Source organism: Eulemur rufifrons, chromosome 28, assembly GCF_041146395.1.
Source record: "Eulemur rufifrons isolate Redbay chromosome 28, OSU_ERuf_1, whole genome shotgun sequence".
Taxonomy (NCBI): domain Eukaryota; kingdom Metazoa; phylum Chordata; class Mammalia; order Primates; family Lemuridae; genus Eulemur; species Eulemur rufifrons.
Genome location: NC_091010.1, coordinates 44,341,396 through 44,366,527, shown reverse-complemented (window position 1 = coordinate 44,366,527; position 25,132 = coordinate 44,341,396). Strand labels below are relative to the sequence as shown.

Sequence of the window (25,132 nt, the reverse complement as noted above, 5' to 3'; positions counted from 1 at the left end):
AGAAGGAATAATGACACATCAAGAAACATAGGTGTTTTAAGGTTATAGATGAGTGCAGTGGTAGGAAGTAAAGCTTCTCCATAACACCTTTTTTTATTAACATATTATTTTTAGAACCTCACTAAGCATTTACATTAATATTAATATTTATTGCTGTAGATATTAAAATCCTTTCACATATCTTACCTGTAATTTTGAAATGTTTTAAATTATTTAAATATATTAAAACTAGAATACAGGTATAATGGTGCTTTATAGAGTTAACCCACAGTCTCCCAATTCTTTCTCTTACTACCTTTTTACTAGAAACAGGTTTAGGACTAGGCTAGCCTGCAATCTTAATGAACACTTGTGCACACATGCATATACATATGCACATGTATGAAAGTTGCAGGGTGGTTATTGCTTTTAGAAGAGCTAAATAACTTGGTCAAAGTCATACAGATAGTTAATGGTAGAACTGCAACTAGAACCCACATCTTTTTCTGAGTTTTAATCTTGTTTGGGTTTTCTTTCTACTATATAGGAGTTATCAAATGGTTTCACAGAAATTCCAGATAACTGATTGTTTTACAGTCCAGGTTTTTCAAAGACATGTTGAATATACTTTTTTACTAAATCTTTAATACTTTTCATCTAGAAATATTTTGAAACTTGCTTCAAAATTGAAATTTCTTTTTTCAAGCCAAAGTAAGTGATAATGGCCAGGAAAGGGGAAAGTAATTAATTACATCACAATGGAAAAGAATTTGCTTCATAGTAGTTCCAGGCCATCAGAAAATACATATAGTGTGTCAAGTTTACTTCTTAAAGATCATCTGCTAAATAAATTATTTTCATAGTGCTTTAAAAATTAAAATTCTGATTTCTGTTATAATTTTTCTCAGAAAGTTCTGAATTTTATATTGGTGAAAATGGTATTTCAAAGTTGCTTTGTCTCATTAAAATTATAAATTTTACCACTTTATAAGTGAAGTTTTAAATGTTCACATTCAATATAATTTGTCTTTAGATAATTTAATGTTGCTAATTATTAAAATATAATAAACTATGCTGAACAAGAGAAGATTTATAAAATTGATCATTAGTGAATGAAAACTAATTGTTCGTACTTAGCAGGCTCCTGCAATATTATGTTCTCAGTATACAAGTGTGAAAGAATAATAAAGATCTATAAAAAATAATGTTAGAGAACTCTATTACCTAAGCTGCTATGAGTATTCATGCACAAGTCTTTATGTGACCATATGTTTTCATTTCTCTTGGATAAATAACTAGGAGTAGAATGGATGGGTCATATGATAGTTTAAGTTTTCAGGAAACTGCTAAACTTTTCCAGAGTCCTTTTGACATTCTATATGCCCACCAGCATTGTATGAGAATTTCAGTTGCTCCATACCACTGTCAGCACTTGATATGGTCAGTTCTTAAAATTTTATCCATTCTAGTAAGTGTGATAGTGGTGTCTCTTGGTTTTAATTTGCATTTCCCTAATGATTAATCATGTTAAAGATCTTTTTGTTTGCTTATTTTCTATCTATATATCTTCTTTAATGAATTTTCACATTTTTTGCCTATTTTTAATAGGTTATCTTCTTAATGAGTAGTAAGAGTTCTTTAAATACTGCAAATAAAAGTCCTTTGTCTCTATTATATGTATTTTGTGAGTGTATACTCTTATTTTGTGGCTTGTCTTTTCATTTCCTAAACAGTATCTCTTGAAGGGCAAAGTTAGTAATTTTGAAGTCCAATTTATTGTTATATTTTTTCTTTTATATTTTGTGCTTTTTCCAGCCTATTGAAGAAGTCTTTTGCCAAATCAAAAATCACCAAGCTTTCCTTGTATGCAGCCTTCTGGAAATTTTGTAATTTTAGCATTTAAATTTAGGTCTATGATCCATTTTTGATTAATTTTATATATAGTGTGAAAGGGTCAAGGGGTTTTTTGCTTTGTTTGGTTTTGCATGTGACTATTCAGTTGTTCCAGCACCATTTGTTGAAAAAATGATCCTTATTCTGTTGAGTTACCTTAGCACCTTTTTTGATAACCAGTCATATATGTGTGGATTTATTTCTGGATTTTCTCATTTCATAGATCGCTTTGTCTTATTTTTATGCCAGTACCACATGCCTTGATTACTGTTCCTTTATCAGTCTTGAAATCAGTTCTTTTTCAAAGTTGTTTTAGCTCTTTTATATCCTTTGCATTTCTATATAAAATTTAGAAACAGCTTGTCAGTTTCTACAACATATCTGCTGGGATTTTGTTTGGATTGCATTAAATCTATAGCTCAATTTGGGAAGAACTGACATCTTAACAATATTGAGTCTTTTGATTCTTGAGCACAGTATAACTCTCAACTTACTTAGGTATCTTTAATTTTTCTAGTAACATTTTATAGATTTTAGTGTTCAGATTTTGTACATCTTTTGTTGAATTTGTCCTGAAGTATTTTGTAGTATTTATGTTGATTGTAAATGATATTTTTAAAATTTCAAATAATGATTGTTTATTGTTAATATAGTCATGTGTCGCTTAATGACAGGGACATGTTCTGAGAAATATGTCGTTAGGCAATTTCACCATTGTGTGAACATCATAGAGTGTACTTACACAAACCTAGATGATATAGCTGCCCACACACCTAGGCTGTAATGTGGTATATAGCTTGTTGCTCCAAGGCTACAAATTTGTACAGCATATTGTTATACTGAATTCTGTAGGCAGTTGTAATACAGTGGTAAGAATTTGTATATCTGTAAACATAATCTAAATAAAAAAGGTACAGTAAAAATACACTATTATAATTTTATGGGACCACCACTGTATATGTGGTCCATCATTGACCAAAATGTCATTATGCAGCACATGACTGTACAGTTGACCCTTGAACAACATGGAGATTGGGGTGCTGATCTTTGCCCCTGTGCAGTTGAAAATCTGCATATGACTTTTGACTCCCTAAAGTCTTAACTACTAATAAGGGTACTGTTGACTGGAACCTTACTGATAACATAAACAGTCGATTAACACATATTTTGTATGTGTATTATATACTGTATTCTTATAATAAGGTAAACTAGAGAAAAGGAAATGTTATTAAGAAAATCATAAAGTTAGCCAGGCATGGTGGCACATTTGGGAGACTGAGGCAGGAGGATCACTTGAGCCCAGGAGTTTGAGGTTATAGTGCCCTATGATTGTACCTGTAAATAGCCACTGCACTCCAGCCTGGGCAATGTAGAGAGACTCTGTCTCTTAAAAAAAGAAGAAAAGAAAATTGTAAGGAAGAGAAAATATGTTGACTATTCATTAAGTGGAAGTGGATTATCAAAAGGTCTTTATCCTCATTGTCTTCACATTGAGTAGGCTAAGGAAGAGAAGGAATCAGTCTTGCTGTCTAAGGGGTGGCATAGGCAGAAGAAAATTCAAGTATAAGTGGATTTGTGCAATTCAAACCTGGGTTGTTCAGGTTCAACTGTGTATAGAAAAAGAATTGGTTTTTAGATATTGGCTTTGCATCCTACAACCTTGCTAAATCCACTTTTTCTAGCTGCTTGATTGTAGATTTTTACATAGAATTTTTTTTAACATAGATTATCAAATTATCTATGAATAAAGACAGTTTTACTCTCCTTTCTGATCTGTATGCTTTTTATTTCTTTTTCTTGCCTTATTGCACTGGCTGAAACCTCCAGTACAATGTTGAATAGAAGTGGTGACAGCAGACATCCTTGCATTGTTCCCAATCTTAGGAGGAAAGCATTTTAATCTTATGCCATTAAGTAAAACGTTAGCTGTAGTTTTTTTTTTTTGTAGATGCCCTTCATCAGGTTGATAAAATTCCCTTCTATTTGTAGTTTGTTTTTTTTTTTAAGTGGGAATGAATGTTGGTTCTTGCCACACCTTTTTCTGCATCTTTTCACATGATCTATGATTTTTCTTTTTTAGTCTGATTAATATGGTGAATAGCATTGATTTTCTAATCTTAAATCAGTCTTACGTTCCTTTGATGAACCTTACTTTGTCATGATGTATTATCCATTTTATATATTTTTAGATCCCATTTGCTAAAATTTGTTGTTTTGCATCTATGTTTATAAGAGATACTGGTCTGTAGTTTTCTTATAGTGCCTTTTTTTCTGGTTTTGGTATCAGGATAATGCTAGCTACATAGAATCAATCAGTGTTTTTTCTAGTATAGTATTGAAGTACCCAATGGAAACAGAAGAGTGAGTTATGTATTAATATGTTGAAAATATCTGGATAAATTAGATAGGCTTCTTAGATGCATTTGTATTTGAGTTAGCAATGCCCTGATTAGTATATCCTGTTGTTGAAATGCTTGAATTGAGGCTGAATACTTTTTAATAGAGACATAAAGTCATAAAATGTCTGAGTTTAAAAAGGGATAGTAGAAATTATCTATTGTAAGCAGGTGTTGAAGAAATACTTAAACATAATGGCTGACAAGATGATATATTTCCTAAGAATCCTTACAATTACCATCTATTATCCTAAATAAATTTCTTGCCCATTAGCATTCCAAAATAGCCCATCTTAGGCTACTTTTTCCCTTTCCATCCCATTCATACCACAGATTTTCTAAAAGGCCAGTCTGGAAGCAAAGATAGAATAAGTAGTAGCCACATTCTTGGTTTATAAATGAGATTGAGAAGAGTTGACCAGTTGGTAGATCTCTGGGGTGTTAAGTACTGACAGGCAATACTTGTTCCTGATGTTTTCTTGTTATGGACCAGCGAGGCTCTCAACGTGGAGAAAGTCTGTCTTCTCCCCCACTGCCTGCTTTCACTCTCCTCTGGTCCGTGAGTAATAGCTAGGGGAGAGCCTTGTATTAGTTTGAGTTCCAGAGTTTTCTCCAGTGTATTAGACACTCTTAGCTGCTAAATTTTATTTTAAAATGAAACTTTAATGTAGATGCAAACCTAGGAAACAGATAAAAGCATGATTCTGTTAGTACAAATATATTTTGCAAATTCAATATTTTAACCCTTTGCATTTAGTAAGAGCAATAAAGTTGTGATGAATGCAAATCTAATACCAAGGGATATGAATTACAGTTATACCTTCTTTAGCAACCAATTTATTTGGTTGAATATCAGTACTGAGGAAAATCCTGACTTCACAAATGAGTTAGTTCCATGTGATTTGTTTTTTAATAGCTTGTCTTGCAATTTAAGAGTATTCATCAAGTAAACTCATCCAGAACTTGAACATAAAGGAGTAGGGAATTGGTTTCACAGTTTAATCACTAACAATTTCTGACAAACTGCTCATATTTTTTTAATCATGTATAAAAAAGTCAAACAAGAAAAGGGGAAAAATTTTAAATAAATGCTAAATAGTTGATAATATCTTGATGAGACTGTGGGTTCCTTAATTGGCTGTTATGGGCACAGAAGGCAAGATGTGCCCTCACTTCACTGGCCACTCAATTGCCTACGACACACATGTGCTATACTAGTACCTTTGCTTGCTTAACTTTTATTGAGTAAATATGTAGCAGGCCTGAATTGGGATGGGGGAAGGGAAGGTAGAACAAAAGAACCCATGTAGCATTACCAACCTTCCTAATGAATGACCCCTTTCATTCAGTTAAACTGTATATACAAAGATAGCAGGAGAAACTGTATTCGGAGGTTTGCATGAAAATGAGTTAACCTGGCTATCATAATGTATTGATATTTGGTATAGAACTCATTTGAATCTGTGTATTTTTTATTACAGTTAAAATATTTTTTAAAAACTATTTTCAAAAGGATATTCAAATCAAATACTTGTGGAATTCCTGAAGCTCTTGAGCAGGACCTGAGAGTTCTGTGGAACAGTTTGAAACCATTCTTCTAGACCGTGTGTTTCCACATAGAGATGTTTTCTTCAGTTTCTCTTAAATTTTTATTTGAAGTTAGAGTTCTGGTAAAATCAGGGAAAAATACATAGGTCTTAATTACAATGTGTTATAGTTTATGAGCCTTGTAGTAATTAAGAAAGCAATCATTCATGAATTGCTGGGCATTTGGGTTGTTTCCACTTGCGATTGTGAATTGTGCTGCTATAAACATTCGGGTACAGGTGTCTTTGTCATAGAATGACTTTTGTTCCTTTGGGTAGATGCCCAATAATGGGATTGCTGGAAAAGCAGAAATTGAGAATTTCTCCTCCCCATATGTATGAGACATATATAGAATTCACAGTATATTATATTTAAAGAGCTTAAAGACACCTGCTTATTTTTCACATTTTGTATAATAATATGAGCATAAATTCATATTATTCATAGGCCTAAACAGAGACACAAATAAACTGAGTTTCCTTAAGTCTGATCTTTAAAATGGGATTATAGGACTCTCATAACTCTCACACATTTATGTTTTATCTGAAGGGAAGACAATGATACCTGTTGGCTTGGTTAAACACACACATACACACACACACACACACACTCTCTGTAATGAAGAGATAGTTTTCACGAATGTTGCTGTAAAAGAGATTCTTCTCATGCAGTCCTGTGGATTTTGTACCCCATACCTCTTCATTTCTCTCAATGTCTTCACAAGTTTCATTCAGCGTTTCTCTCACTTTTATTTTCTTTTAGAACGCCAAAATGTGTAATGAAAGAGATCTTAGAGGTGATTGAGTTCTCCATTTTACAGAAGTTCAGAGTGAAGTGAACTTAACTAGATGCTGGCCAGAAAAGAGCATGAGTGTGTGTCATTGCGTACTCAGGTTTTACCAAAAAAAAAAATAAATAAATAAATAAATCACAAAAATAAATATTTTTCTGATTGGTGACTTTGGTTCTAGAATCTCTCTCTCTTTTTTTTTTTTTTTTTTTTGAGACAGAGTCTCACTCTGTTGCCTGGGCTAGAGTGCCGTGGTGTCAGCCTAGCTCACAGCAACCTCAAACTCCTGGGCTCAAGCGATCCTACTGCCTCAGGCTCCCAAGTAGCTGGGACTACAGGCATGTGCCACTATGCCCGGCTAATTTTTTTTTTTCTATGTATATATTTTAGTTGGCCAGATAATTTCTTTCTATTTTTAGTAGAGATGGGGTCTTGCTCTTGCTCAGGCTGGTCTTGAACTCCTGACCTCGAGCGATCCACCCGCCTCGGCCTCCCAGAGTGCTAGGATTACAGGCGTGAGCCACCGCGCCTGGCCAGTTCTAGAATCTCTGTATGGTCTTCTGTGTAACTTTAGACTTTGAATTACTAATGGGCAGAAGAATGTTTGTACTATTTTAGTAATGACACATATAGGTAGAGATATGCTTCTATTGTTAGGACTCCAAGGCAGTTTAGAAAAGAAAAAAAGATCATGGGCTTTGAGGCCGGCAGATCTGAATTGAAATTTTAGTCTGCCTACCTGCTAGCTATGTGATCACGGGAAGTTACTTAGCTTCTCTGAGTCTCATTTTCTTCATCTGTAAAATAGGGAGATAATACATATAAAGCTCCTTGGGCATATTAGGAACTCAAGAAAGTATAGTCAAATAAAGAAGTTGGTTATAATGATGAAACGTAAGGGAAAGATGTTAAAAGCATGACAGCTGAAAGTGCAAGAAGAGAAAAAAGGACTATAGCAGAGACCGTATGGAAGAATAGGAAAAGTAGGGCAACTAACGTGGATAGGAAATAGTTCAGTTTGTGTTAGTTCACTTCGTATATTTTAAAGCACCATCTTTTTCATCTTGTACAATTTTAATCCATATTGAACTTAAACATTTTCTTTTGTGATCAAATTGTGTTTAAATCTTTGTGTCCCTTTTTTTTGTTTTATTAATGTTACTGTTCTCCGAGTAATCACACATTTTTACTTAATTTACAGGTGGCCGTTTGTTGCATCTGTTTTTTTGTTATTCTTCCTCTAAATCTTGTTGGTACAATACTTGGCCGAAATCTGTCAGGTCAGCCCAACTTCCCTTGTCGTGTCAATGCTGTGCCTCGTCCTATCCCGGAGAAAAAATGGTAAAGAGAATGCTAAATCTTATGTGATTGTTTCTCATAATATATGAGTTCTTAAGGCTATTGTAGCTTTAGAATTGGTGTGTATTGATAAGAATGACTCCTAAGTTTGAGCTTAAGAATTTGTTCATTTTAACTTTTCCTTTAACTTACATTATTATTAGTAGTAATAAATTATATCCTTATTTCACTTTCTGAATGTTGTGCCACTTACAGATAGGTCAGATGCTTTGATAAGAACCTTGGTGTATAGAGGTGGGTGGGGCTGGGGACTAAAGCTGCAAACAGTTTTATTAAGCCTGCAGGCCAATTCTGCTGCCTATTGGAAATAAAATTTTGTTGGAGCTCAGCCATGCCCGTTTATTTACATTTATCTGTGGCTGCTTTTACACTGGAGAGAGAGAGAGCAAAGAGATGCCAAGGCCACAATTTGGGAAACATTATTTCAGATAGGGGTCTCAAGACTCTTTTTCTTTCCCTTTGGCTTTCTGTGAGTAAATGCCTATAGAGTTCTTAAAAGTTATTGAGGGATGTTAAAACAGGAGTAAATCCTTAAGAGTCTTTCTTGAGTTTTGCCGGTGTCAATAATTTCTGTTCCTCAAATACTTGTTTTAGCCTTTGATTCTGGAAAGAATATTCATTATAACCTATGGATAATTTGAAGTCCCACCTATATATTGAACCTCTTTGGGTTCTGGCTTTTCTTTTTACTGGTTTGTTTCTATGCTTTGGAGGTGATTTTTTAAGTATCAAGCATCTGCTTTCTATTATCAGGATTTATATAATATAAATGAAAATCATATTAGAAGTTTACTACTAATTTTAATATTTTTCAGGTTCATGGAGCCTGCAGTTATTGTTTGCCTGGGAGGAATTTTACCTTTTGGCTCAATCTTTATTGAAATGTAAGTTTTTTTATAATGTATTTATGTTTTGAGAGATTTGATTATAATAAGAGAATTTAGGAGTTAGGGTAGATATAGAATCATCAGATGGGAAAACATCTAATAGAGATAGTCTGTTAATTCCATGGCTTCCAGAAAGGGGTTTACATAAGCTACATAAAGGTAGTTGTCAGCTCTATTCTCAAATATTCGGGTGAAGTTTATACTTTTTTGTATTATATTCTAGACCTCTTTCACCTAATAGGAGGTCTTAGAAATTAAAAGCATATGTATGCTAAAATGATATGCATGATGTCAGGAATTAGTGGGTTTTATGGTATTGAATATTCCTGAGGACCCAAGGAACTAGGTAAACCATTACCTACTAGTCAGTCTAGGCCCTGACATCTTTTGATGTGTAGGCATTCCTAGGTTCCTTCCATAGAGGCCTGCAGGAGTGCTGGGAAGTGTGTACGTGTGTGGGGTGGGGGAGGTATGCCACCTTGTGCCCACTCAGCATGCTTTATATCTGCATTGTTTGTCACCACTGCAAAATATAAGCCTTTCTTTTCTCAACTGGTGTCCAGTGTCCCTTGATGGGAATGCTCTGGTTATTTTAGGCAAGACAATTCTTTGTATAGGACTTTCTCAGGTCCTGCAGTCATATACCCTTGGCTCCTGCCCCAAAGTACCAATCATTGTGACAACTCAAAATACCCTTATGTGTCTCCAGATGCCCCCCTGCTGATTCTCTTCTGTGCAGTAGGACCCTCCTTAATAGACATGATTAGATTTGGTAGTTAATTAATGAAGAAGTTGGCTCATGTAAGGGAATTATTTAAAATGATACAGACATATTTTATTTTAAAACAACTAAATGTACACTCTTCACTGATTTATTTTTATTTTTATTTTTTAGAGGCAGGGTCTTTCTTTGTCACCCAGGCTAGAATGCTGTGGTGTGATCACAGCTCACTGTAACCTCGAATTCCTGTGCTCAAGTGATCTTCCTGCGGCAGCCTCCTGAGTAGCTGGGAGTAAAGGCATATGCTACCCTTCCTGGCCAATTTTTTTTTTACATTTTTTGTAGGGACAGGTCTTGCTATGTTGTCCAGGCTTGTCTTGAACTTCTGGTCTCAGTGATCCTCCCAGAGTCCTGGTATTACAGGCATGAGCCACTGTGCCTGGCCTGATTTTTTTTTTTTTTTTTTTTTTTCCAATACAGAGTCAAAGTCTTGTCTTTGATTTGTATCTACTGATTGGAGTTTCCATTGTTTTTCTTTTGACATTCATGATACAGCTTCTGTGTTTTTCAACCATTTAAAGCCAATTTAAATGGAGCAAGAACATAAAGACCTGTCTGAAGCATTCTCAGTGCAGAATCCTTCTAGATTTGTACATTTGTCCCCCAGGCTTTTATGACTATCTCACCCATATCTAATTTTATAACTTTTTTTAAGCGACTCTTTATCGAATATTTCCAAAGCATTCAACATAATTTTTTTTTTTTTTAGACTAGTCAAGTGCAGTAGTGAGGAGGGGGGAAAGTAGTAGAACAAGGAGTTCAATCTGTAACTGACTGTGAACAATCAAGTGAGATAACTCACTACCTTCAGACCAGCCTCAACATAATTTTCATAGAAACCACATATCCTTTTTATGCCCATGTTTATTGGTTTATATAACATTTAATTTAGTCAATTTAGTATAATTACACTAACAAGTACAACTGACATAAGTAGATATGGGCCAACTCCTCGTTGTCACCTACCAGCTCCAAGCGTGCTGTGGGCATTAGTACCTTAGAGAGGGATTGGAGTGTGTGTCACTGTGTAACTAACTCATGCATTAATAAAGCCAGTTGAGGAACTTCTTCTATAGTTCTACTCTGCTTTGTGTCCTCACCCTGACTCACCTGTGACTGCTTTTTGTCTTCTGCCCTTATCCCCAATACTTCTGGATCACATCTTCCTGCTTTCTGAGGCACTGTGTTCCATACATGTATAGCTGTTGTTTCTTTAACTTCTCTGTGTTTTGATCACCCTGAAACTCATTCTCCTCCTGGTAATCAAAGTGATCTTTTTAAGTTATCAGTCTGATCATGTCACTTCTTTGCTAAAGACTTCTCATTTTCATTGAAATGAGGTCCCAACTTCATAATGTGGTCATTAAGGACCTTTGTAATAAGAACTGGCCTATTCACTTCTCCAACTTGGTATCCTAGTTCTTGCCCCCTCATATAAAGTGCTAGCCATATTGAATTACTTTGAGTTTTTCAAAATGCAGTGAATTCTCTTATTTGCTAACCTTTGCCTTTGCTGTTCCCGTTCCTGAAACATTCTTGTAGCTCCCTTTGCCCCCCACATGGCTTATCTGATTCTTCTCATTACCTTCCCCCCAAAGCTACATCCACCCAAAACAGGAAGTTGCCCCTCTTAAGTGCATTGGTGACATATTGCAGCATATCATAATCCTTCACTGTGTTTCCCCACCAGCCAGTGATCTTGAAGAGTAGAGACTTCGTTGTCTTCAGTTTTGTTCTCATTCTTTTCCTCAGGCGTGTTGGGGGCTCGGTAAATATTTGTTGAAAGAATGAATGATGAATAAATGAATTAACAAGCAGAAGAGAAAAAAAAAGAATAGGCAGGAAGGCTCTGTTATAACTTGATGACTTAGTAACAGATTTAGGGTAAAGGGTCTTTTTCTTAATGAAAAATCTTAATGCAGTTCACTGTACTCTGAAGACAATGTGAATCTTCTTTAGGCTTTCCTTTCCTAATTCTCTTTTCCCAATTTTATAAATTATTACTCTATCAAACTTATTTTTTTATTTAATAGGGTGTTTTATAAAATACAAAATACATTGCTTGAATAGTGTTGTATCTACAAAACAATGAAAGAATAAGGGAATTGACTTTATTTTACAAATATGGATTTTCAGCTATTTTCATTTGTTCTTTTCTATATTTTACTCCTTTAAGCTTCTAATTTACTTAGTTTGTTTAGAGGTAAATGCCCTACTGAAGAATCCGTTCTTGAAAAATTATCCAAGAAAATATTTTTGAGTGAATTTTAGAGGATTTAATGGATTTGAGAAAGGGTAAGGGAAACTGTTGGAAGTTACCTGAGAGAAAAATATTGAGATTCAACTGGGACAATAGTGGGAACGAAGATGTAAGATAATAAGCAAGAGCAGAGTGAGTTTCTCATTCATTTGGAGAACTGGCCTTTTATAAGCTCAGGTTCAACAGAAAATACCATGATGTAGACAAGGTAAGGTGTTGCTGAATGACTAGAAACATCTGTCTTTATTGCATCTTATTTAGGTATTTCATCTTCACGTCTTTCTGGGCGTATAAGATCTATTATGTCTATGGCTTCATGATGCTGGTGCTGGTGATCCTGTGCATCGTGACTGTTTGCGTGACCATCGTATGCACATATTTCCTACTAAATGCAGAAGATTATAGGTGGTAAGTACCTATTTGTGGGAAGGAACTTTGGGGTCCATAATATTTTAAAATAAGATTTGCTTTGAAGTCTATCAAGAGGAGTAAAAGATCTGTATCAAAGAAATTTTGCTACTTAAGATAGTATAGGGATTTTTTTTCAGTTATAAAAATGAAGATTTTAGAGGAAAAATCATATCTCAAATTTTTTGTATTAATGAGGGGTACTATGTTAGAAGTATTTTTACAAATTGCTTGATACGGAATTATTTTTACAAAGCATTACTCCATTTTAAACACAAGGAGACTTAAGCCTCAGAAAGGAAATGGTGTATTTAAGGTCACTTATAATAGAGAATCTGACAAAATTCAGCATCTTTCCTTCCAATTCTTAGGCTCTCTCCTTATTGATACATTTAAGTACCATATACATGTGTTTGGTTTTTAAATAAGTAGAATTTTAAAAGATGTTTTTATAAAATTTTTTGCTTTAAAATCTTTGTTTCAGTGCCATGCATTCAAAGAGTTATCTTTTCTTTCCCCCAGGCAATGGACAAGTTTTCTCTCTGCTGCATCAACTGCAATCTATGTTTACATGTATTCCTTTTACTACTATTTTTTCAAAACTAAGTAAGTAGAGACATTTTCTCATTTTACTAAATTTGTCCTTTAAATACTAAAATTTAAGGCCTTATATGTAAAGTAAAAATGGATATACTATATGTAGTTATTTTGTTTTATTTCAGGATGTATGGCTTATTTCAAACATCATTTTACTTTGGATATATGGCGGTATTTAGCACAGCCTTGGGGATAATGTGTGGTAAGTTGGGAAATTCTTTGACTATCATGAGTAAATCTGAGTTTCTTAGAATCTAAAGAATATAATAATTGGAAATTAAGAAATTCCATTCTGTTGTTTAATTAGGAACACCAAAATAAACCCCCAAATCTGGTTTCAGTTCTTTTGACTCTTCCTTCAAACCTAATTTATCGCCTCATTAATTTCCTTTTTTTTTTTTAATGGAACACTTCACAAATTTGCATGTCATCCTTGCACAGGGGCCATGCTCATCTTCTCTGTATCGTTCCAATTCTATATGTGCTGCCAAAACGAGCACATTGCTTTCTGTTTTTATAGAAATTCTAATAATACTGTATAGCACAGAATTCCATACCACAATTAGTTTCTCATTCATTTGGAGAACTGGCCTTTTTTAAGCTCAGGTTCAACAGAAAATATCATGATGTGGGCAAGTTAAGGTGTTGTGGAATGATTTCTGTTTGAAAGTTTCTCATGCTGTTCATGAAGGTGCCAGTGTCCAGGAGATAGCACAGTTCTGAGTATATACTTGGGTGTCTGCAGACTGGGCTTAAGTTCTGTCTCTGCCACTTGTATTCTTTGTGCCTTGATCCAGTTCCCCAAGCTCTCCAACGCCTCTGTAAAATGAGGATAATGCCACTATTTCATGGGTCTGTTGCAGTCTTCCATTAAAAAGAAAAGGTAATAGTTATCACCATACGATAGAGCCTAGAATGTGTGGAATAGCTAGAAAATAAAGAGAGAACTTTCAGAAACATCATGATAAATGGAAAGGGAATGGACATGAGAGCCTGAAAGCACTGGATTAAATCTCTATACTGGCCGGGCGCGGTGGCTCACATCTGTAATCTTAGCACTCTGGGAGGCTGAGGCAGGAGGATTGTTTGAGATCAGGAGTTCGAGACCAGCTAAAGCAAGAGTGAGACCCTGTCTCTACTAAAAAAATAGAAAAAAAATTAGCCAGGCTCTGTGGTGTGCACCTGTAGTCCCCGCTACTCGGGAGGCTGAGGCAGGAAGATCGCCAGAGCCCAGGAGTTTGAGGTTGCAGTGAGCTATGATCACACCACTGCACTCTAGCCTGGGCGACAGAGCCAGACTCTGTCTTTAAAAAATAAAAAAATCTCCATACTGCTGCTCACCTGTTTTGTGGCTGTGGAAGTCACATTAACCTAAGTGTCATTCTCATCTGTAAAATGGGCATATCTTTCAGAGTAGTTGAGAAGTAGTGTCATGTCTGTAAAGCACCAAGTGTAGTGCCAAGACTGTAATTAGGTGATAAGAGAGCCAGTTATGTGGGAGAGACCTGGTGAGGAATGAAAAGGGCTGGGACTTCTGGGGTCATTCTGTCCTGGGTGTGAATCCTGGCATCCCCATTTAATAGCCATGTTACTCTGGCCAAATTTAGCATATTGACTGCCACACTAGAAAAAAAATTTTTTTCCTTGGAGCCATGGTGTTTTGTTATGAAAATAGAATAAAAACTTTGAAAACAAAATGACCCTTTCTAATTTAATGGAAAATTTATTTTTTATTGTTTTCTGTGAATGAGTTATATGCAACTTGAAAAATAGTTCTCGCGGCTCCCAAGGTAAAGTGATGAGTGAGTTACATATGCTTCATGAGGCCCCAGGCTCAAAACTTGCGTGGGTTAAGTCAACTCTCATGGCAGTTAATGGGTTAACCTTTTTCCCTCAACTTTCCTCCTTTGCAAAATAGAAGTAATACCTACCTCATGGGGTTGTGAAGAGGATTCAGTGATTGAATGTGGATAAACCGTCAGGTAGATGGTAGATGCTCCGTGAGAGCTGGCTGCTGCTGCTGTCGATGAGGGCTAAGAGTCCTTGGGCCGCCTTCTGCTCTGGGATTGTGCCTTTGTTTCTGCACAGTCTCTGTGGGGTTCTATACCTTGTGCTTTCACCTCAGAGCAATTCATGACACTAAGTCCAGGCAGAGGTACCTTAAGGGAAACTCATACAAGTAACTTGCTTTTTTTCAAGTTCAGTGTTCTACTCAATAAATGAGACTGATTCCTTTGTTACTTCCTGGGAGTAAGGGAAATCTGAAGGGCTAATCACGGCGGAAACATTTCCGGATAGTCCAGATAGATTCAGACCCTCCTTTTTCTGTTATATGCCACTGGCTATCTATCTATCTGTTTATTATTCCTTTAGCTACAGGCCAGACAATGGAATAAGGAAGGTAGGATAATCTTGTTGAAAGCTAGGTCCTGGTGTGACATTTGTGAATACTTTTGGGGTACCAAGATTGCTTTGTTTCTCATCAAGAGCCTGTTCAGTTCATATAAGCCATGTATGTGATCATGTGTGCACATACACAGATGAGGTTGACTGTAGTGAAACTAATTCTACAAGCTATTAGAGAAGACAGTTCTCTGTATTATAGTCACATGTTTTATTTATAGCTGCTGTGATAGCCATTTTTTATGATAATTACTTAACAAACTTTGAAGGAAAGATGAATAGGGACTGAGGGTTAAAACTAGATTTTGTCATGTGGGAATGTCCCTGTTATTCTTAGGCAATCAGACGGTTCCTTCAGTATTGTTGACCATACTTTCTTCAGAATATTGCTCACTGGGATCTTCTTTATTAATCTGAGGTTTTTCTTAATTATCACCAGTGTTCAAAGAGGTATAGAATTATGTGATTATGCTGGGAGTTAAAATTTTTTTTCTTGACTTAACTTTTTGTATATGTGATCTTAGGAAGACCTAGAGAGGTAACATCTTGACATTTATAAAGAAAATGGAATGAATCCAGCTAAATTTTTTGAGTGGTTTTCCTGTTGAAATTTCATCTTGCTGCCTGAAAATCTTGGCACATTTACCGTTCCCTGCTGTTCTGGCAGTGTCCCAGCATTTATTCTTTAATGGGTTTATATGCCTTTAGTGCTTCATATTCTGAGAGGGGGAGAAACTGTTCAGACTGGAACTGATTAAAATGTCATCATAATACAAAAATTATATATGCTCATTTTATGTTGCTAAAATGTTTGTTGGTAACTAAAAATATTTATTGATTTTTTTTTTAAATGACTGTTAAGGTGGGATATTATGAGCATAGCATTTTTGTTTTAAAGAAATAAATTTAAAAGTCCATTTCTATTATTCCTAAGATATTTATTTTTCTAGAGAGCATATTCAGTGTCCTATTTTTATAAAGGCATATCTTTGTAAGTTTATTATTCAGGTACTCATAAGATTAGGAAAAATGATTCTCTAGGTTGATACTGTTTAGATTTTAAGCATATCTCTGCTCAAAAGGGAACAGTGTTTTGTAGGTCTGGGAAATTGGATTTGGTGATTGGACTAGTGTTATATTATGCCAGTTAAATTTTTGATGCTAATTAAAATTTTATAGATATTTTTATGTTCTAAGAACCCAGGTTTATTTTTATAAAATTGAATGATTTTTCTCTTACCCTGTAAAGAATTGTTTTATAACTATTTTAAAATGCATTATCAGTATTTTAAAGTGTATTACCATTATTTCATATTATAAAAGAAGTATCTAGTCATTACAAAAATAAATGGAAATTGGTTTGCTTTGTCATTTTGGTGGGCGGTTTTTTGGTATTTTTAATATTTAAAATGGGAAATTTTCAAATATATACAAAAATGGGACGGTAATATATATATATAGTGAGTCCCCCATCTACCCAACACCCAGCATTAGTAATTGTCAACTCATGGCCAATTTTGTTTTATTTATATCCCCACTTAACCCCTCTTGTATTCTGACATGAATCTTAAACCTTAATGTCATTTCAACTGCAAATATTTTAGTATATATCTCTCTAAAAGATAAGTATAATTCCTTAATATGATGAAATATTCAGTTTGCATTCAAATTTATCCCCCCTGTAACTATTAATACTTCTCTTTTAATATGGTTTTTTGCATTAAAGTCCATGCATTATTTGGCTAAAATGTCTCTTAAGGCTATTTTAATCTATAGATCTTCTCTCTCTTTTCACTTGTAATTTATTTAAAAAACTATTTTTTTAAATTCCTATAGGGTTTTCCACACTCAAGATTTTGCTGATTATATCCCTAAGGTGTCATTTAATGTTTTTCCATGTGCTTCCCTCCACCTCCATATTTTCTGTAAAGTGATAATTGAAGATCTGTAGGCTTGATCATACTCAATAACACTTGTCTAAGAATACTTAACAGGTAGTTTGTAAACTTGTATGAAGGGGCACATAATGCCTGATTCTCTTTCTTTGTGAGGTCAGCAGCCATTGATGATTATTGCCTAGCTCAAATAATTCATCAGTAGTTATAATATTCTAATTCTGTTATTCCTTTTATATTTATTTATTTATTATTATTATTTTTTTTTGAGACAGAGTCTCACTTTGTTGCCCAGGCTAGAGTGAGTGCCGTGGCGTCAGCCTAGCTCACAGCAACCTTAAACTCCTGGGCTCAAGCGATCCTCCTGCCTCAGCCTCCCGAGTAGCTGGGACTACAGGCATGCGCCACCATGCCCGGCTAATTTTTCTATATATATTTTTAGTTGTCCATATAATTTCTTTCTATTTTTAGTAGAGACGGGGTCTCGCTCTTGCTCAGGCTGGTCTCGAACTCCTGACCTTGAGCGATCCACCCGCCTCGGCCTCCCAGAGTGCTAGGATTACAGGCGTGAGCCACCGCGCCCGGCCTCCTTTTATATTTATTAACTGGGATACTTCTAGAAGGAGAACCTTCCTTTCATCAACCATTTGGTTATCTGAGGGCACGGTTCATAGATACGAAAGGCAAGATAGATGCTTGTTTCTTTCATTCACCAATTGAGTGAATAAAAGTTGATTCAAAGGTGACCAGTTAGGGGTGTGTGTGGGTGGGTGGGTGTGTGTGTGTACCATTATTAACTCATGGAAGAGTTACTTTTAAACTTTGAATAATATTGCACTATATGGCAAATTCCTAAGTCCAATGGTGAATTTTCTTTGATAGTTCAATGACCAATTGTCTTGTTTTAAAGAGTACTTAGTATTTGCAGTAAAGAACTATCCAGTTCATTCACTCATTCAACAAATACTTATTGAGTACCTTATCATGTGTCAGGCACTCTTAGACACAGAAGGTAGATACTTCATTTAACAAAACAAACAAATACTCTGCTTTCTGGCATTTGGAGCCCCATTTGAGGGTATTATTTAAAAACATTTCAAAATTCCTGACCTACTTACCTATCTCTTTTGTCTGTTCCCTCAAATAAGTCACCCTTTCTGTCAACCACACAGCATCTATAACTGAAACATACAAAAGAAACCATCAGGAAATGCCTCTTTAGAACTTCAAATGCTATTGGGCCATAGTTCTCTGTCCTTTCCTAAGAGAATTCCCCATCACTTCTTTCTTATTTATCCATTAGGTTTTGAGAATGTATATTGATATTGCTTTAATGACCTAAAGTAATAGATGCTCAAATCAAAGAAGACTTTTTTTTTCATTTAACACAGTTTTGGTATTAACAAATTATTCTTGTTTTATACAAAATGTATTTTAATTTCATAGTTACTGATTATACAAGAAATAATGGCTACTTGATTCTAAAAAAAAATGCATTAGGTCAGATTTGGTGTATGATGCCAACAGGTGCTTTGCAAAGCAAATGATACAATTTTAATAAGTTCAGAGAGAATGCTAACATAAAGACATCTTGAAAAAAGAATAACTTTCCAGAGTAGAGAGCATTTTGTGTTTATAAATTATGGACACTGCTCTGTATGTATTTGTTTCAAAACATCTTATTTTATCTTTGCAGGAGCGATTGGTTACATGGGAACAAGTGCCTTTGTCCGAAAAATCTATACTAATGTGAAAATTGACTAGAGACCCAAGAAAACGTGGAACTTCGGATCAACTTCTCTCATAGGGGTGGAACTTGCACAGCAAAAAAAGCGCAAGAAGAGATTTGGGCTTTAACACTGGGTACTTTGTGGGTCTCTCTTTCATGGATGGCTTAAAGTAACATCTATTTCCATTGATCCTAGGTTCTTACTGACTGCTTTCTCCAACTGTTCACAGCAAATGCTTGGATTTTATGCAGTAGGCATTACTACAGTACATGGCTAATCTTCCCAAAAACTAGCTCATTAAAGATGAAATAGACCAGCTCTCTTCAGTGAAGAGGACAAATAGTTTATTTAAAGCATTTGTTCCAATAAAATAAATAGAGGAAAACTTGGATGCTAAAATTACATGAGTAGGAATCTTCCTGGCACTTAGTGTTTGTACGTTATTGAAAAATGATGTTCCAGAAAGATTACTTTTTTCTCTTATTTTTACTGCCATCGTCGACCTATTGTGGGACATTTTTATATATTGAATCTGGGTTCCTTTTTGACTTGTTTTTAGTTTTTTTTCCCCCAATTCAACTGCATCCTTTTTTTTTTTTAAAAAAAAAAAAGAATTAAAAAATATTAAACCCTGCATGTAATATACCTGCTGTCATCTTAGTTGGACCAACTTCCCATTTATTTATCTTGAAACTATCCAGTTACATCTTAATTCCATCCAAAGAAGATACAGTCCGAAGATAGAGGTGTGCTCTCTACAATGCAATTTACTGTACAGTTAGAAAGCAAAGTGTTAAATGGAGAAGATACTTGTTTTTATTAAACATTTTGAGATTTAGATAAACTACATTTTAACTGAATGTCTAAAGTGATTATCTTTTTTTCCCCCCAAGTTAGTCGTACATCTTTTTGGGTTTGAATGAAGGCTTTAAATAAGAAATTATTAAAAACAAGGGGGGGGTGGGTAATAACTGTATATAACATTAAATAATGTAACGTAGGTGTAGATTCCCAAATGCATTCGGATGTACAGATTGACTACGGAGTACTTTTTTCTGATGATGGTTGGTGTAGAAATGTGTGAATTTGGGTGGCTTTTTACATCTTGCCTACCATTGCATGAAACGTTGGGGTTTCTTCAAAATGTGTGTGTCATACTTCTTTTGGGAGGGGGGTTGTTTTCTTCTGTTTCTTTTCTGAGACTCCTACAGGAGCTGAATTTGTAATTTAGAAACATTTAATTTTGTTAATCCTGTCTGGGACACTTAAGTAACATCTAAAGCATTATTGCTTTAGAATGTTCAAATAAAATTTCCTGACCAAATTGTTTTGTGGAAATAGATGTGTTTGCAATTTGAAGATATCTGTTCAAAAGGCAATGTTACTGAATGCCATTTAAAAGTAATATATAATAAACTATGCTTTTCTAATACAGGGGACCCACACTTTAAAATCCCCAAACTTGCTTACATCTAGATTATCCAGTATAGTCAGTCATAAAGTGAATGACTAGCCCTTTGAGTGAAATCATGGCACAAAATCTGTTCAGGTTGGTGTACCATTTATAGTGGGGATGGGTATAGGTGGTTAGCTTACTATTGGATAAGCAAATAAAGATTACAGTTTCCTAAGAGAAGTGATTTTAATTTTGAATACATTTTTCTGGAACTAACCATAATGTGAAGCTTTTCTAGAACCATTGAGTTTCTAGTTTAATAGTTTGCTATGCAAATGACCACCTAAAACAATACTGTATATTGGTATTTTTAGAAAGACTCAAAACAGCTGTTTAAAACCTTAATCTGAAACTCATGACATTAGTAGTTACATAAGATGTTTCCATTATAAAATATGTTTCTATAAATTGATGGACTCCATCCTATACTGTGTGGCTTGTAAGTCTTAGAAAAAGTAAAAAGTATGATTTCTTATCAGTTGGGTATGCTTGACGTGAACAAATAGAAATTTGATCAGAAGCTGTAGGTAAATCCTCTTCTTCAAGCCAAAATTTTATATTAAATGTAAACTATTGGTTCTTACCTTTTTTTTCCCTTCTCACTTGCCTTTAAGATTTTATAATGAAACTAAAATTCAGTATTTAATTGCTTACGTTACTTTTTGGTTGCATATAAAGTCCTTTTAGCATAACAACACATAGTCTATGTGATGGGAGTATAAATTGGACCGCAAGCTTTTGTCTTAAATTGAAATTTGTTTCACATGATATGAATCTTGCAGGTAAGATGTAGGGTTTTTTTTAAAAACGGGTAGGTTAGCTGCTTTCAGGTGCACCAATTCTTTTTACTAAATTGAGCTCTATTTGAAGTTCTTTGGAATTTGCAGTGAAAAATTTTCTAATTTCCAATTATACTAACAGCATTAAAATGAATATAAATCACCTTGAAAAGTCCTTTAGAAAAGGACTTGTATTGGTTTATGGCTTCATAGAGGAGCTGAATAAATATGTGCCTGTGTCTTGAAGAAGAAGTAATTCACAAGTGGTTTTAGTACCTAGCTCTCAGTTTTAGAATAGAAAGTAGAATATTATTTAAGTTAATTGAAGAATGGGGTTTTTTTTTTACCCCATTAATGCTGTGTATCTGTCTTCCATTTTGTTAACATTATTTGCTCAACTTACCAATTGATGCTTTGAACACTATCAAAAACTAAGGATAAACCTTCTCTGCATATCTTTAAGCATACTTCTGACTTTCTGAAGTTTAACTACACTAGTAGTTGACATCATTATACTTACATCCTAGTACAAGTGTAGGATAAGGTGGAAATGTAATGGCTGAAGGGATGGTCAAGCATTCTTTAGTATATCATGTTGGGCTCCAAGATTATACTGGGTTTGCCCATAAATCAAACCCCACACTCTTCGAATTCATTATGTTGTGGTGATATCTGAACATAGTGAATGCTGTGCTCGGGTACTTTCCACTAAGTGTGGACGGACCTCTTTATAAAGTTGGTTGCTGCAAATTCCACTTCTTCCAAAAGCCACTTTCTTTAGGGTTTATTTACAAATTGTATGCATTTTGATATCACTTTTGTTTCCTGAATGTTTACTCACCACCTTATGCCAAATATCTTGCAAATAAATGTTATTAAAAACTTCCTGAATTTTTATAAATGTGAAAAAGAGAAAGCGTATTAATATAATTTGTTCAGGAAAAGCTACGTACCGAAGGGCTTCTGTATATGAATTCCAGTGGGTGGAAAGCCTATTTGTAATCTATGCACTGCAGTTCTATCTGGGTTTTAAGTTTAGATTTCAGTGTGTTTTAGTGCTTCATTCTGTTGATTTATGGAACATATAATAAATAGGAGTAGTGACATAAAAACACAAGTATTCATTAATGTTTTATATCTTCATTAAAATTCTATAGTTATGAAGTTAAATTTTAGCAATCAAGGTGTTGAGATCAGGGAAGTGAAAATTTATGGTGATTGTTTGGAAGTGTGTACAGAAGTAGACTAGATTATAGGTAGGGTAGATCAGAAAGTTAACAGATATACCTGCTGAAATTTTGTAAGACTTAAATTCAATAGAGGAATAACTCTAGTTCTCTCCTGTGAGCATTTCCCAAAAGACATCTGATCTGACATTCTTATTGGAGCTATAGACAGAAATGTGCAGAGGCAAATGTAAACAAAATTAAGTTCTTATTTCAATGTTAGGAACTGGAAATGAAGAATCTTGTCAAACCTTATTTTGAAGTATTGGTGAACTAGGGTTGGTAATAATCAATAACATAGCATAGTGTGTGTTTACTCCAGTTCATCAATTTAGGTTGTTTGAAAATTATAAACGATGTAAGATTTTAAGGCAAGGAAGAAATAACAGAGCATTCTTGGAAAAGCAGTTCCACTTGGGCTTTTCAACTGTATCAAATTTGAATCTAAAAATCCCGATAGGGTGCAGGCAATCCGTGACAGAGTTGGAAGGAAACAATTACTGCTTGATGGTCACTTCCATTTCGTATACACCCTTGGTTTGTGTAGGCCGTATTCCAACTGGCTTTTAGTAATAGAAATTCAGTACATAATGTATCAGATACAATTCAGGTTCTAATACAGTCTGTTAATTTATCTGAAATTGGATTTTTAAAAAGTAATAAAAAGTTAAATGTATTTCCCTTGGATGCTTTATTTCTTTCCGTTTTGAAACAGGTAAACCAATCATAAGGGATAACCCATTATTATTGGCATGCATATGAAGAGATTATTAAAAGCTCTCCACATTTAAATAAAGCAGAGGTCTGCAAATTTCTTCTGTAAAGGGCAAGATAGGTAAATATTTTAGACTTTGAGGGCCATGTAACCTCTTGTCAGAACTACTCTACTGTTAGAGCACAAAAGCAGCCATAGTAAACAGTACATAAACTAATGAGCAAGCCTGTGTTCCAATATGACTTTACCAAAATATCCAGAAGGCCATAGTTTTGCTAACCCCTGAAATGAAGGATTTAAAATTTAAGGTTTGTTTTTTTTTCCCAAAATTTGTATTTTGAAAAAAATTTTTTAATATATAGAAAAGTTGAGAGAATGGTACAATGGATAAGGTTTTTTTTTTTAATGATTTTTCTCTTATTACCATCCTTTTGACTTTTTTTGTGTAACAACCTGACTCCTACACTCAAACCCCACTGTTCCCTATGCCTGTCATTCTGTGATAATTGATAATTGAAATGATTGATAATGCATTGCATTTGTCTAGTACTTACTACTTTTTAAAAGCAGTTCTACATATGTTCCCTTACAACCCCGCTGTGAGACTGGCAGAGTGGATAGCCACATTTTATAGATAAGAAACCAGGACAGCTGAAGGAGCTCTTAATTTTAGCCCAGAAGTAATCAAGATTAGGGCCCTGTTGTCTTGATCGTTGGGGATGTCACCTTTCCAGCCTGGGGCTCAATATGTAGAAGTCACATTGAAAAGTAGTGTTTTATACAAATGGAAGGGATTATTTTTATTGTGCTACATTGAAATCAATGGCTAAGTGCTCCACATCTATTTGTACTTTTGTTTTTCATCTTCATTTCTAACTGCTTTTTAAAAGTTCTTATCAACCTCCTTGGTTCTTTTCTCCCCCTAGTTTTATTAGCTGCCTCAGTCAGCACTTAAACTTGGCAATTCCTGTTAGCCAAATAATTTTAAATTGGTACAGATTTGCATTACTTCTAGATCTCTTTAATGAACATTTTTTTGTCTAGTTGGAAAACAAAGGGTAGAAGGGAGTCTGTTAGGCAGCCAACTTCTTGATTTCAAAGTGCAAACTATTTTATGAAACAGTCTACAAGGGGGAATAAACCTACATTTGGACATGTGTAATCATTGTTAATATAGTCTACAAATGTATTTAAAATTATTTGATTATTTAAAGCGATTTTCATGTTTAAAGGTTGCACGCTTAAGGTGACAGGAGTTTCACATGAAAATAAAACGGGGGAGATGGTTGTAGCGAGAAGCTGACTTAAGTCATTTTAACTGGTCAATTTTATGGTTATTCAGAGAGTGGGGAACCAGCAGCCTGAAGGCCACTTGTGGCCATCTAGGTCCTTAAGTGCGGTCTTTTGACTGAATCCAGATTTTACAGAACAAATCCTTTTATTAAAAGGGGTGCAGCAGAGAAAGATAAAGCTTTTCTTGCCTCCTTTGGTGCTTAGAAAAGAACAATCTTGAGATCAGAAGGCCGCAGGTTCCCCACCCCTGCCCGGGACGGAGTCGGTCAGAGGTCTGCTGCAGTTATAGGACAGTAGGGTAGGGCAGACCTGTGTCATAGATGTGGTAGCTGGTGTAATAGATGCTGGCATGAGGATGCCGGATGTGTGGTTATCAAGGCGTCCCAGGCAGAGACGTGGAGGTGTGAAGCACCCTGTTAGGATGGCCACAAGGTGTTTGATGCAACAGGACTGTAATGTGGGACGTGGCAAGAGCCAAGGCCGGAAAGGTGAAAGGAAGTCCTGATGGTGGATGGAGGGCCTGGTATGCCACCCTGAGGAGCTTGGATAAAGGTTTTGGAAAGCCAAGAAGGGTTTTAAGCAGCTGCTAAAAGTTGCGACAATATTAAATATTTTTAATTACCTTCCCAAAGAACTCAGAGTACCTTCTCAGTGGTCAGCAATGTAAACAAAGGAATGAGCTAGCAGATGAGAGTGCC

At 35.0% G+C, this 25,132-nt stretch overlaps 1 protein-coding gene and 1 non-coding gene across 2 annotated transcripts in view; one reads left to right on the top strand and one right to left on the bottom strand.

The window, feature by feature from the left end:
- The window catches only part of TM9SF3 (transmembrane 9 superfamily member 3), a 62,363-nt gene extending 39,333 nt beyond the window's left edge, over positions 1–23,030 (top strand). The window contains exons 10-15 of the mRNA XM_069459926.1: positions 7,847–7,986; positions 8,820–8,888; positions 12,194–12,340; positions 12,863–12,946; positions 13,063–13,139; positions 18,932–23,030. Of these exons, the coding sequence (XP_069316027.1) occupies positions 7,847–7,986; positions 8,820–8,888; positions 12,194–12,340; positions 12,863–12,946; positions 13,063–13,139; positions 18,932–18,999 (585 nt within the window). The 3' untranslated portion in view covers positions 19,000–23,030. The remainder of the gene's footprint in view (positions 1–7,846; positions 7,987–8,819; positions 8,889–12,193; positions 12,341–12,862; positions 12,947–13,062; positions 13,140–18,931) is intronic.
- LOC138376713 (U6 spliceosomal RNA) lies at positions 13,334–13,437 on the bottom strand. The gene has a single exon (XR_011231696.1). It is a non-coding gene; the product is annotated as a U6 spliceosomal RNA (small nuclear RNA).
- Positions 23,031–25,132: the final 2,102 nt, after the last annotated feature.